This window comes from Gossypium hirsutum, chromosome D12 (assembly GCF_007990345.1).
Source record: "Gossypium hirsutum isolate 1008001.06 chromosome D12, Gossypium_hirsutum_v2.1, whole genome shotgun sequence".
In the NCBI taxonomy this organism is placed as follows: domain Eukaryota; kingdom Viridiplantae; phylum Streptophyta; class Magnoliopsida; order Malvales; family Malvaceae; genus Gossypium; species Gossypium hirsutum.
The window spans coordinates 88,180-103,505 of NC_053448.1; the positions used below are offsets into that span (position 1 = coordinate 88,180).

At 32.3% G+C, this 15,326-nt stretch overlaps 1 protein-coding gene across 1 annotated transcript; it reads left to right on the plus strand.

Annotated features, from left to right (window-relative positions):
• Positions 1-2,658: 2,658 nt before the first annotated feature.
• On the plus strand, positions 2,659-9,102 carry LOC107930887 (T-complex protein 1 subunit eta). Its single transcript, XM_016862652.2, has 14 exons — positions 2,659-2,797; positions 2,889-3,149; positions 3,408-3,533; positions 3,630-3,833; positions 4,239-4,408; positions 4,489-4,624; positions 5,065-5,181; positions 5,307-5,426; positions 5,507-5,605; positions 5,695-5,784; positions 6,417-6,504; positions 6,598-6,686; positions 6,803-6,877; positions 8,787-9,102. Exons 1-14 carry the CDS (start codon positions 2,783-2,785, stop codon positions 8,883-8,885), a joined length of 1,689 nt encoding a protein of 562 aa, XP_016718141.2. The 5' UTR covers positions 2,659-2,782; the 3' UTR covers positions 8,886-9,102.
• The last annotated feature ends 6,224 nt before the right edge of the window (positions 9,103-15,326 follow it).

Below are 15,326 nucleotides of genomic sequence, written 5' to 3' on the forward strand. Positions count from 1 at the left end.
AATATTTATTATTGCATTGTATATTTAATGTAGCATCACATCATTTGTTTTACTCGATTTCAAACTTTTCAAAATTGAGAGAATGTTTGTATTTAAGATTTTCAAGGAAATTGAGCCCTAACGTATTGGGTTCCGATTTTCTTCGTTAAATCTAACAATTGAGCATTTCTCTTTAATCAAAAATAAGAACTCATTATTGGGAATTCAACACGTTGTGTCCTAACGTATTGGATGTGGCGCATTGATTTCTCGAAATGAAGATTTTTGCTGAGAAATAATAAAAGAAATATTCCAAGTTTGGGATTTTGGAGGAATTGTGCCCTAACGTATTGGGCCGCAATTTCTTAAATATTGAATAAATGGATATTCTTTTACATTTTTTATTACTCGAGTATTCTGGCCTAATTTATTTTTGAGGCAATTAGAATGTCGTGCCTTAACGCATTGGGTGTGACATTTTCTTTCTCTGAAATGATAAGGGTCTTAATACGTAACGTTTTTAAGTTTTTGCTAAGGATTATATATTTTCAAATTTTCGACATTAAGATATTCATTAATTAACTAGGTACCAATTTTTGGGCATTATGAGGGTGCTAATCCTTCCTCATACATAACCGACTACTGAACCCGTTTTTCTAAAATTCGTAGACCAAGGTTGTTTTTAGGTGACCCAATTACACCTTAATAAAAGATTGGTGGCGACTCCAAATTTTCATCGACAACTAATTTTTGTTTTTTCCCAAAATAAAAATGGTTTCGACATATATATATATATATATATATATAGTAGGATTTGCAAATGTAGATTGTTAAAACTCAGCTCAAGTGAATTTGGTATGGTTGATGAATGTGTTTTAGTTGTGATTATTGTTGACTCATTATTGAAATATAATTTGTATTATGAATTGGTTTAAAAGTGATAAATGATGCGATTATATGTTCAGTTAATGATAGGTTGATTGGATATGTATATATATAAGTATGACATATTTGTTAATGAATGAATTGTTGGCAAATTAATTGATTATGTGTATGAAATTTTAGGCGCAGTAATTTGCATGCAATTGGATGTATGTTTTTTTTAGTTGTTATTTGTACTCAAAATAGTTCATTTTAAATATGGTCATATAAGTATAGATTTGTGTTAGTAAAAGAAGCATATTTAATCAAATGTGTTTAATAAATTTGGTTGTGTATATGAAATAGTGGCATTAATTATAGCATATGGAATTGGCATTGTTTGAGTCAGTTAAAGTGCTTGGAGAATGGCTAATGTTAGACAAGTGAGTAATTTATGAACTAGTCATATTTACATTTGAAATTCGGCCGTGTAGAGTTGCTTGTTATTTGCATTTGTATAATTTTGTCTATTTAGCCGTGAGGTATAATTCAACTTAGTGCAAGTAGGAAAGCTTATAAATGAATGTACCCCATAATTGTTAGACATTAGGTTTGGCTAATAGATATATAATGTATATGTGTATGATATGTTATATATATTTTTATTAGTGAGTTCAGCAAAGAGGTTAAATAAATAATGTGGATATGTTTAGATTTCCAACGCATGATTAGTATATGTTTTATAAATGGTAAATCATGTTGATTTATGTTTGGTTAAGTAATGCATATGTACGAATGTATAAGTCGAGGATTATATGGTTCGACTCAGTAATTATGGAACATGTTTAAATTATTAGTAATGTATGTTGATTCTGAGCTGTGTTTAATTTGGTAATGCATCGTAACCCTAATCTGACAACGGATACGGATTAGGGTGTTACTTGCTCATCATTTAGCTTCTCCTACTCCTCTAAGAAATCCATTAGCTTCAAGGTCATTGCAGAATAAATATGTGTTGTAGTCAAATCCTTTTAGTTATCCTTTTCCAACTGACAATATTGACAAATCACCTGGGGGAAACGCATCTGCTGTTGAAAGTATCAAAAAACAATCTAATCAGGTTGATACAAAAAAGGAATTGAATGTGTCTCAACTCTTAAGGTCTCTAATATTAAAATCAAATCAAACTATGATTGCAAATACAAATGCTGAGCTCGATCGAAGTGATTTTGCTGGTCTTGTTGACCAATTTGTTAATGTTAATGATAGGAGACCTGATTCTGGTATTAATGTTGTCTAAGTGGTTCTTAGGTTGGCTTAGAGAATAATGGTTTAAGTAGGCCTGAAGTTGATATAGATTGTAAAACCACAAATTTTTGTTTATTTATTTATTTTGCTAATGGCATGTATTCAACATAATACTTTTATTTTCTTATTGTTGCTGCTCTTATTGTTATTTTTATTATCTCTACAAAATTTCATATTATGCGCTAGACAAGAAATAAATTATTATAATATATTCAAAAATAATGTAAAATATAAATTTAATAGATATAAAATAAATTCAATTAACCAATGAGAAGATAAAAAATTCTCAATTGTATATCTATTTCATTTTAAAATAATTTTTATGAAAATTTTGTATGAAATCTATTAAATAACCAAAAATATTTTACACACATTTATTTCAAACAAAAGAAAATATTAATTTTCTTTTTTATTTTTTTAAAAAAGTAATTCATTATTTAAAAAAGGACCCTCAGAGGTTATTTTAAGTACAAACTATAAAAATACTATAAAAAAAAGTCATTAAAGGTATATAAGCATACAGTCTAAAAGGTTAAACACCCAAATTCGGCCTTCCGAAAGAGTTAAACCCCTAAAAACACTTTCTTCTTCCATCTCTCTTCTCCCTTAAACAACAAGCTTAACCCTAGCAACAATGGCATCCATGCTGGTACATGCACCTTTCTTGACTCATTTTTCTTCGCATCTTGAATTTATTTCTTTTTAACTGCTACTAAAATGTTTCTCTTTCTTCTTTGCAGCAACCCCAAATCATTCTTTTGAAAGAAGGGACGGACACATCACAGGGGAAGGCGCAGCTCGTCAGCAACATAAACGCTTGCACCGCAGTGGCTGATGTGGTTAGAACGACCCTGGGTCCCAGGGGCATGGACAAGCTCATCCACGATGACAAAGGAAATGTCACCATTTCCAACGATGGCGCCACCATCATGAAGCTCCTCGATATTGTCCATCCTGCCGCCAAGATCCTTGTTGATATCGCCAAGTCTCAGGACTCAGAGGTCACCCTCATTGTTCTTCTTCTTTTAATTTCTTTTTTGTTGTAGATTCGGACTCCTTTTCTCAAATTTATAGTTTGAGTTATAGTTCAACTAGTCGCATGAACATTGGGTTTTCATTGCTAAACTGATAGTTCAATTTTAAGTTGGTTTTTATTCCGCATCGTGAATCTGATTAAAGGTATTGATGTTATGGAGATCCAATGCTTTTTCATGCTGTTTAGATGATTTAAAGAACTTTTTTTCATGTGTATCTTACAGGTTGGTGATGGTACTACAACTGTTGTACTGCTAGCAGGAGAATTTTTAAAAGAGGCCAAGCCTTTTGTAGAGGATGGAGTCCACCCTCAAAATCTTATTCGCAGTTATCGAACTGCTTGCAATTTGGTGAGTTTATTCCCCCCTCCCCCCTCTTCTCATGGTTTAGATGTTGCTGTAGTCTTTATGAGTCTATTTATGTTGAATGTATTACATAATGGACAGGCAATTGTGAAGATCAAAGAACTAGCTGTTAGTATAGAGGGGAAAAGTCTAGAAGAGAAGAAAAGCTTATTAGCTAAATGTGCTGCTACAACACTTTCTTCAAAACTCATTGGTGGAGAAAAGGAGTTCTTTGCATCAATGGTTGTGGATGCTGTTATTGCTATTGGCAGTGAAGATAGGTTGAATATGATTGGGATTAAGAAGGTAGGCTTCTGTTTCTTGCCTTATTTTCAACCTTTTTTTTTGCCTTTTACCCTTCTCTGGCTTTAGTACTTGGATCTTTTGAATTGGTGCCATACATTTTGTTATGGAAAATGATATTTTGGACCCAGTGTGTCTCATACTACACTATCTTACTTTCTCGCTGAGTGTAGCGCTTAACTCTTCTTTATGTTTAGGTTCTCATCACTTAGTGATTTAGTTTCATGTAAGTATTAATGTTGCAATTCACCTTTAGGAAATGAGGTGGGCTTACATTTTGACTTTGATTTTTTGTAGAAACTTTTATATAGTGTAAAATATGGATTTTAGGGTCTAATTTACGATTTTATGTTTCTTTTATCAAATATCACTGTATCACATCAAAATTTGATCAATATATTTTTCTAGGTTCCTGGTGGTAACATGAGGGATTCCTTTTTGGTTAATGGTGTTGCCTTTAAAAAGACATTTTCATATGCTGGTTTTGAGCAGCAGCCAAAGAAGTTTACGAATCCCAGAATACTTCTGTTAAACATCGAGTTGGAACTGAAATCTGAGAAAGAAAATGCTGAGATAAGGTAGTAGCTTTTGCTGTCTTAGATTTGAATTGTTTTTCATAAGTGGCTATTGACTCTGCCTTTTGCTTTTTATGCTACAGACTTTCAGATCCATCACAATATCAATCAATAGTTGATGCAGAATGGAATATCATTTATGACAAGTTGGATAAATGTGTGAAGAGTGGTGCAAAAGTTGTTCTTTCACGGTTGGCTATTGGTGATTTGGCGACACAGGTGTGAGATTTTGCCTTGATCGTAGATACTGCATTTGTATTTACTTGTTTCTTTAACTAATTATAAATAACACAATCTTTATAAAGCATTTTCCTTTTGGGGTTATGCTTTGACTAAATGAGTTAATACATGTTTATGGTTGTGAAAATAAGTTTTATCTGGTGAAAGACCTATGGCCTTTCTCTGCCTGGCTACTTTATTACCTGCTTGTATGAGTTCTTTCACTGGGCATTGTATAAAAGATAATGTAGCCATGTGCATTTTCTTATTCGACAATAGTTTTTATTCTCTCTATTATAAATCATAACTATTTCTTTCCAGATTCTATGTTCTACCTATTGATAGTTTTGCTTCTGCATAGAATTTTGAGTGATATTTGTCAGTAATCATGACTAGTTTTTATTCTCTCAAGTTTTATTGACTTGAATGTTCATTGGCAGTATTTTGCAGATAGAGATATTTTCTGTGCTGGTCGTGTAGCTGAGGAAGATCTTAATCGGGTTGCTGCTGCAACTGGTGGAACCATACAAACATCTGTTAACAATATAATTGATGAGGTTGCAACTTTCATTAGATGTACTGCTGAAAATGCAGCCAACTTTTATTTTTCAAGTTTAACCTGTCAAACTATTCTGTCTTATTGAACTTCTTTAATTTAAATTTCTTCTTTTTTGTTTTGAAGGTTCTAGGAACATGTGAGGTTTTTGAGGAAAAGCAGGTTGGAAATGAAAGATTTAATATATTCAGCGGTTGCCCGTCAGGACGGACAGCTACTATAGTTCTACGCGGTGGAGCAGATCAGGTTTTTCATATTTTACTAGTGATATTTATTGACATGTATCACTTTTCATGCTGATGCTGGAGACTGCATTATTATTTCAGTTCATTGAAGAAGCTGAGAGGAGCTTACATGATGCAATTATGATTGTTAGAAGAGCTTTGAAGAACTCTACTGTAGTTGCTGGAGGTGGTGCTATAGATGTATGTATTTACAATATAACAAGTTAACTTTTAAGCATATTTGAGGAAAATTTTTTATCTTGATATGTAAAACTTGCCTTTGGTGGCAGATGGAGATAAGTCGATACTTGAGGCAGCATGCACGCACAATAGCTGGGAAATCTCAACTTTTTATTAACTCTTATGCAAAAGCACTTGAGGTGGGTGTTTCTGCACTTTTTTTTTCCTTCCTGGCTTAGCTGAAAAGGTTACTCATCTCCTTAGGATATAGATTCTGTAAGGCTGGGTCTCAGTCCTTAGAACTTGTGAATTTTCCCTTCCCCAATTTCCCCCTAGGCTTTGGCCTCTTGTATTCCAAAAAAAGTTTCTTTTGAAATTTTTTAAGCAAAATAAGTCATGTAACTGACATGCATTTACACATAGACATGCCACAACATCAACTTTATGCTAAAGTCTCACTCCTTGATTTTGCTGAACCATGTGAGTTATTAGTATTTTTTCTTGAAAATGGATACTCAAATTTGAATTCGTTTTCATATCAAAAGGAGCTTGCTGTGTGAATAATTACCAGAGAAACAATGTATTTGATACATCTGCAGGAAGATTTAATATTTTACCCATGTTACTATATACAGTTTATTGTCCTTGTTTATCTATGCTTTTATTTGGAGATCACTATATTTTGCTGCCATAGTATGACTTCCTCAAATTTATCATGAGGACAATATATTTAGGAAGGTAGGGTGTAAATTTGCCTTGTATAAAGATGAAACTTTTGCATTTAACAATGGAAACAAGTATCTGACATCTTGATGTATCTTCTCATATTCAGGTTATTCCACGGCAGCTTTGTGACAATGCTGGATTTGATGCAACTGATGTGTTGAACAAATTAAGGCACAAGCATGCACTTCCATCTGGTTTCATTCTTTTCTTGTCCTTTTTAGTTTTTTTTTTTTTAACTATTGTTGTCAGTGAAAGGTTCTCATTTAACAGTTTGAGATTCTGAACAGGTGAGGGTGCACCTTACGGAGTGGACATCAACACTGGCGGAATAGCAGATTCATTTGCAAACTTTGTGTGGGAGCCATCAGTTGTAAAGGTGGCTTGACCAATTTCCGACTAACAATTGGTTATTTAATTCTTCACCTTTTAGTTCTTTGCTAATCTTAATTTCATAAATTTTATGCCTCTGGCATCTGAAATGTTTGCTGGCAGATCAATGCAATCAATGCTGCAACTGAGGCTGCATGTCTTATTCTAAGTGTCGATGAGACTGTTAAGAATCCCAAGGTAATGACTATTGTTCCCTGTCTAAGATGTACATGCATACTTTTCTATATTCTGTGTTGTGTCAGTTGCTTCTCTCCATGTGATCCTTATATCTCTATATGATGCAATCATTTGTGGACCAAAATGCTCCAGAATTTCAATGATTGGTGTCTTTATCAGTGATATCAAGGGGGTTCAAAGCTCACTCTAGGTGCTAGAATCCTTATATTGCCTTGGGCGCAAGGTGTAAAGCACTAGCCTGAGTGAAGTAAAGTACAATATATTTATGTGAGAGTTTTTTGTATGTGTGTGTTTGTATATAAAGCTTAAGACATAAGTGTGGTCTAGTTTATCTATGGAACATGCATTTTTTTATTAGTCAATATGCATGATTTCCTTGTGGTTCGTGCGTATAGCTGAATACTCAAATATTGAGAAATATGGAGTTTGATACTATCCATTTCTTACCAGTAAAGGTATAACTGATGGAAAAAGTGAAAAATGAATGAAATAGAAGAGAACCTCAATCAGGCAGTGGTTTTTTCATGCTTATTGTCTTAAAAAAAGTGCGCCCAGATTTGCGCCTGATCAAATAGGCCTTGCCCTTGATAACACTGGTCTTTATGATAATCATAATCAGTGTTGTTGAGGTGTATGTTCTAATGCTAGACAGCAAAAGTGTCTGGGGAAATATAAGTGCACCTTTTACCCTTGATAAAGCTTCATAAATCCTCCTATTATTAAGTATTATAGATCAAAATATCGAGTTATTGGAGCTCACCCTTGGCTTCAAATTTTGTTGGCAAGACCTTGTGGTTGATAACCCTTCTTGAGGAATGATGCATGGAAAGCAATGTACAATTGCAGTAAACCTATGATCTGAGTAGTTTGACTTGCTTATACCCGTAGTGTAGACAATGCAAAATTTCATGATAATCAAATGTAGATGAAAGTTAAATTTAGGTTTGTCGTTCTGAACTCTTTGTTTGGGGGGGGGGGATAGTTTTCTACCTAAAAGTTCAAATGCGAGTTATTTTATGTAATTATCGTCTTTTTTGTCTATCTGAAAATGTCCTTAAAGGATGTCAAGTCTTAATACAACTAATAATATGGGAGCAGAAAGTGTCAACCTATGTTGCAAGAGGAAAAATAAAGAGAAGTGGATGATAGCTACAATGTGAAATTTTCAGTTGACCAACTTGAGAAAATCTCTTTGATTTTAAAATTACTCAAAGCCCTTCATTATTTAGAAAACTTGAAATTCGAAGCCTGTCTTAATAATTACTCTAAACCCTAAACCCAAAACTTTTAACAACAAAACTTTGTACTAGCTTCTATTGGTGCCATAAATTTTACCCCAGGTAACCTACCAAAGATTTCTTATCCGTAATCCCTAGCCTCTCTGGAGTTGTTAAAACCTGTGAGTCATGATGTTGTTATAGGATTCCCTCTGGTCATAAGGATCTTATTCATTTCCTAATAGAAGTGGAGATTGTTGAGGTCAGTGATTGAAATTGAACTTGGTTTACCGCTTGTCAATCCTCGCTTATTCATCTATAAAATTGAGAATATTTTGGTCTTGATTGGGGGGGGGGTAGTGATTGTTGAGTCTCGAGCAAATTTTCCTGATAACATTTGCTTGTAGGTATAGATATGTGTTGAACCACAAATCTAAAATAGTAATTTCCGTTGTCACATTGACGCACTAATTTTATAATAATTATTTTTGAGAATATGGATGAGAAATGGAAAGAGAATTATTTTCGAGGACTTGCTTGTGGCAGGAAAAAAACAAAGGCCTTAAGTTTATTAGTGCTGCAGAATGACCTACGTTATGTCCATATTTGTGGAACTACTTGTCGGTGTTGATGCATGCCAATGTATTAGCAGGGCTGTAAAGCTCTTTCTTTGCTTTTGTGTGTTTTTGCAGTCGGAGAGTGCACAGGGAGAAGCTGCTGCAAGTGCCATGGGTGGCAGAGGTCGTGGAGGTGGTTTCCCTGGCCGTGGACGAGGAATGAGGAGGCGTTGAGATAGCTGTTTCATTTTTTTGTTATCAAATTTTATTTCCTTGTACGTCGTAGATGAACTACCATTTTAAGGGCCAAAATGTGAAGGTGCCTATTTAGATGTGGCATCCGAATGACCAAAATCTGGGATTGAATGTTGGATTTTTTGTGAACCGTGGCTGGTGCTTTCGTTTGCTGTAGAAAATTACACTTGTTCCTTAAATTTATTTTTCAAAGGAATTTTTGTTTGTGAGTGAAGGAAAATGAAAATCTGTTTTTAATTAATTTGTCCATCAGATTTTTTAAAGTTACATGGTATTTTAAAATTTACTAATATTAAAAATAGGTTTAAATATGTTAGGTTCTTGTATTTTTTTAAATTTTAAATTTAGTTTTATAAATATTGAATCTCTGTACTTTTTTTTATTTGAAAATTTTGTTCTCTCTAATTTTGACGTGGCAATTAGAAAATAGATAGAATAAAAATTATAAAAAATTAAGAAATTATATAAAAATATAAAATTATTAATAAATTAGAAAATTATTACAATAAATTATTTAAAAATCAGAATGATCTTATTAGCCTAAGAATTATACAAAAGTCAATTTAGCTTTTTTATTTATTATTTTTTACGCTTCATTTAATTTCAAATTATTATCTTTTATAAGTTAATTAAAATGGGATGAAAAAAGTTAAATGTGGATGTCACATGTTAGTTTACATATACCGCATTAATAATTAATTGAAAAAAACTAAAAATTAAATAAATATAAAAAGTTGCAGAAAGTTCTAAACTTTATAAAATATAAAAAAAAAATAGTAAGTGTTGAATGTTGTAATGCATGTTACACTCATAAAGGGAGGATATGAATTCAAATATTAGAGTAGACATTGTTCATAAAGGGAGGATATGAATTCAAATATTAGAGTAGACATTGTTGAGAGAGATAATCATGAATTCCGAACGAGAGGATACGAATTCAAAATATTAGAGTAGACATTGTTGAGAGAGACAACCATGAACTTCAAAGGGGTTAAGTACTGTTTGATAAATTGAAAAATAAATTAAGTACTGAATTTAAAATATAAAATATATTTGGTATATTAATTACAATCATGTACGAGATATAATTATATTGTTTAATAAATGCAATTTAAAAAAAAATTAAAGGTTAATGTTAAAAGAAATAAAATAAAATAAAATAAAAATAATTAAAAAAATTTTATATTAAGTGATAAGTTTCTCACACTTTTTTATTTAAAAATTCTATCATTTGTTCTTTTATCATAGTACCAAACATGCTTAAAAATTTAAATAACTGAAAATATTAATTTTAACTTAATTTAATTTTTTCAATGGATTATTAAACAAACCATTAGTCTGCATGGACAGTAAAATGAACATAAAAGACATTGTTTATACTAAAACATTATTAAATTTATTAAAAACTGATAAAATATTATAAAAAATAAAAATGGTAATAAAATAAAATATTATAAAAATACATAAAATAAAAAAATTCAGAAAAAATAAAAAAATCTAAAAGAAAAAGTTGCGGCTAAATTAACCATATATGCCAAAAAAAAGTTTATTGGTCAAATAGGCCTTTTTTTTAAAATTTAGGAAAATAGGCCGTTTTTTGAAGAGAGTGTGAAAGCGAGTCTAGCTACGGTCATTTCCCCAACGGTAAAATTTCAAACGCTCCAGCGATAAAGTTTTAGCCTAGCCTGACGGTAACTTTTTGTCTTATAAATACCCAAGCCATTTTCCATTCTTTTCACTTAAATCCAACTCTTTCCATTCTCTCTAAACTTTCAATTCTCGCTATTCTCTCAAGATTAGTTCGAAATTTTCCAATAAATTTGTATACAAATATTCTAGTTTTATTTTATTATTTTGTAAACTATTCATTTTGATTAATTTTTCACGAATGATAAGTTCTCTTATTTGTTTCGACAATAAGCACATTTTCGCCACGCAATCGGTAATGGTAAGGAAAATTTTTAATTTTCTTTAATTTCAATCAAGTTAATTTTAAAGTTTTTAAAATTTTTAAATTATTTTGTTGATATAAATAGGCGAATGATCGGGTTTTGGAGGGGTTCATACATAATTTATCTAAGAGCACACTTAGTAAAATTTGTCGTTATTTCCAAGATGCGAGATTCTTACATGCGTCTCGTATGCTCGAGGCTATAAATTGTATCCCGCACTTATTAGCACGTTGGTGGAAAGATGGAGACCTGAGACACACACATTCCACCTTTCATGCAGTGAGTGTACAATCACACTTAAGGACGTAGCTTTACAACTCGGTTTACTTGTAGATGAGCCAATCATTAAGGGGGCAGTAGTCATTCCTAGTAAGGAGGACCTTTGCGAGGCATTTTTAGGGAAGGTGCCGAACAAGTTTTTGTTGGAAAAAATCCGGTTTGAAAATGGCTTTCTTGCACTACAGAAAATTAAAATTTTGAAAACCGACCGGATTTGTGATATTTATAACAATAAACCCTAACTAAATTCATACTTGTGTTTTTGGCTTAGCGGACGTTTGTTGTTCTAGGCTTTCAACCAAACGATCTTCTTCGCTATTTTTGTACCACGAACTGCTTCAAGTGTGGGCTCGAACCAATTGAATCGAAACACTGAACTAGAAAAAGTTCTCTCTTTATTTTGGGAAAACGAGAATTCTCTCTTCTTTAATAGAATCAGGTAGAGTTGTTGTTTTAGAGAAATATATATAACAGTTGAGAATAATTTCTCTCTATTTTTCGGCTGAGTAATAATCTCTCAAAGTGTGTATTATGTCCTACCGATGCCATCTATTTATAAGAAGAGAAGGTAAAGCCTTTCTTGAGTTGTAGTAGTTATTTTAAATAGAAAAACAACTTCTTACTGGGAGTAGGAGTGGGGTGGACAACACACTCTAGTATGGGTCTCTCTTACATCAGGTCTAATTACGAGTACTTCTTGAGCTTTTTGACTCATTACTTTGTAATGTAGTCCAACTTGATTTGTTTTTTTCTATTTCCCAAAATAAACTTTAGTATTCTATATAAAAAAATTTTCTCATCCCTATTTTACCCCTGATAAAATTTTGACAATTTTACCCCTGGTAAAATTTCGAGAAAATGTGTTCAATATTTCACAACTCAACATGTTTACTGTGACCGAATGATTTATTTTCATTTTTGGGCTTCAAAATAGTTAAAAAACATAAACTCATTCTTTCGATCATTTTTAAGTAATCTATATATAATTGTAAATGAATAATTTCTATTTCCATTTTGGAAACCTACATTCATTTCCAAATAATTTCATTTTTTCATTTCGAAAAAAAAACATAATCATTCTTGAATGTGTCTCATTTCTCTTTTCCTACTGTTCATTTTTATTCAAACACGTAATTCATTTATGGTTTCAACGAGCTAGTGGAGGGAGCGATTGGACATATGTAATTAAGGCTCAAATGATTTATAATTAAGTTTCAAATTTTTGCCTATTAATTATAAACTCATTTAGTCATGAAGTCATTCCACTATAGTATCGTGATTGAGCTCCCCCTAACGACAAAACATTACGAAAGTAATTATTCAGTGCTCGTCAAGTGACATTGTCATAAGTGTGTTACATTCATAGGATATCCTTGATCTCTTTGGGATAAAATATATTCTCTCAATATGATCCTATTTTATCTCATGGTAACACTACTTATTCCTTCATAAAAAGTCAATTACTATCGAATAGTAATTAAGTCATTCATCATAAAAACAAAAGACCCATGACCATGTTTACTTTTCATCAACCATGTAATGCCCATAAATGGATATTATTTACCCATGTCTCTGGTTATGAATTCTACTGTTGTGAATAACGCTACATACTACAGAAGTCGTACACCCAACACACCAACTTTCAGTTCCTTATCTATTCAAACTCGGGCTTTTACTTACATTAAAGTGTATGAGTCACGTAGTTGGTATGCTAAACTATGAGTGTTACAAGTGAATAAATCCATAAACAGATTTAGGATCTATTCCACTTGGGTCCTATTTAGTCCAGTCAGCCACATCCATGTCTCTATCTTTTGGGAGTCATCCGCTCCGATGCCCAAGACAAGGAATCTCCCCAATTGGACTTGATAGAAGACATACTAGTCTTTCAATCAGTTTGTTCATTTTCTATTAGACTAAGTACATGTTTAGGTTCATCTACCAATACAAGCTTTCTTTTCGTATTATGATCCGACCACATAATACCGCTTAATATTAGTTAAACATTAAACAACCAATGAGCAACATTTGCTTCTATTTTGCTTTGAGTGCAAAAACCATTTGAGGAAAATTTATACAAAGTATATTAATTTAATTAATGAATTTATTTTATTAACCAATTTGTTCAAAAAAATTACAAGTGTATATTGAGGAAAATACTACTATTAGAGAACCAAATCCAATAGTCTCCCACTTGCCCTAGTGAAGTAGATATGTCATGTTTCACATTCTTGTGCCCATCAATATGTTTCTCAAAGAGCTCTCTAGCTATAAGAGTCTTGGCTAAAAAAATCTCTGGGGTTTGTCCTCATATGCGATCTTTGACTACGTTTACCATTTAGTCAAACACTATCGTCTCCCTTATGTGGTTTATTTTGGTTTAGCTATATTCACACTGTTATAGTGCCATAGCTTTTCTATACCTCATATTTGGCCCTCCATAGTGATGTTAGCAATGCAACCCTACTTCACATTTATTCATACAATTGACTCGTTGCCTAGGACAAAAATATAACCCAATGTCGATATCCTTAAATCTTGATACATTTGGAAGTTAGAATCAATATATTCGATGTTGATGTCCTTGTTCTCCTTAAATACTTGATTACCTGGATTCCCCTAATATTGACTCACCAACCCCACTACAAAATCGATATATGGACGTGTGCATAATATAACATACATGAGACTTTCTATTGTCGAAGCATAATGAACCTTTCTTATGTTCTCTCTTTCTTCTACTGTCTTAGGACAGTCCTTTAAAGAGAGATAAAATCCCGATATGCAGGGCTAATTTTCCTTCTTCGAATCAGTCATTGAGTAATGCTCTAATACCTTGTCTATGTATGAAACCTGAGACAGTGCTATCAATTTGTTCTTTCGATCCCTTAATATTCGAATTCTTAGAATAAAATTAGTTTCTCCCAAGTCTTTCATGCTAAATTTTTGGTTCAATCACAGTTTAACCGATGACAATGTCCCTACATCATTCCTAACAAGTAAAATGTCATCGACATATAGAACGAGAAAGGCCACCTTTCCATCCTTTAAACATTTGTAAACACAAGGTTCATCTACTTTTTGCTCAAATCCAAAAGTCTTGATTGCTTAATCAAATCTTTGATTCCATGAGCGGGATGTTTGTTTAAGTTCGTATATAGATCTAAGCAGTTTGCAAACTTTATGCTATTTTCCTTTTGCTATATATATGGTGGGTTGCATATTATAGATGCTCTCTTCAAGATACCCGTTCAAAAATGTTATCTTGACATCCATTTGTCAAATCATGTAATCGAGAGCCGTTAAAATAAATAGTAATATACGGATTAACTTGAGTATGACAACCGAAGAGAAGGTTTCTTCGTAATCGATACCTTCTTTATGAGTATAACCTTTTGCTACAAGTCTGGCATTATAAGTTTCCACTTTTCCATTTATATTTCTTTTCCTATTGTAGATCCACTTACACCCTATGTGTCACACCCCAAGTCTAGCGGACTTAAGATTTTGGTGTATAGTGGCAAAATAATTTATTTTTTGAAGTGTAATATGTCCATATGTTTCTTTTGGCGCATAAGTGTGGCGTATAGTAACTGTTGTGTAAGAAAGTGAATATTTTATTTCAGGATATTTTACTATTTAAAGGAAAAGATAGTATTAAGTAATAAAGGGTAAGTATGATTTGAATTATCGCCAAATGTATAGTACGCCTTGTTTGTTTGAAGTATTGTGCTAGTTAGGTTGTAAAGTAACCTGTTCAGGAACCAACTGGATAGACTAGTTTGATATTTATAATGTGGGATTCTCATTTATATTTCTCTTGGAAATTATATACCATTTAGAAGGCAAATTCTAAAATGTATGACACTTGTTAAGTTCAACTAGGTATGATAAGTCATATTTATATGGGTGAGAAGGGTTCTAAGAAAGATTCTTCTTCTTCCTTCGAGATTACTTTCAAATTATTTTTCTTAAATCCAATGATATCTTTTCCTCGTTAAGCTGGAAGTTAAGGATTCTTGGTTTATTCGGTGATTATTTCATCTCTGGGTAAGTATTATAGCTCTGCATGTTAGATGTTTTTGAAAGAGTGAGTTTGTATGTGGTATATGAACAGTAAGTTATAGGTATAAGGCTTTGCATAAGGGTTATCAGAATTTGTGATGATAGTAAATTGTATGTAAATGAG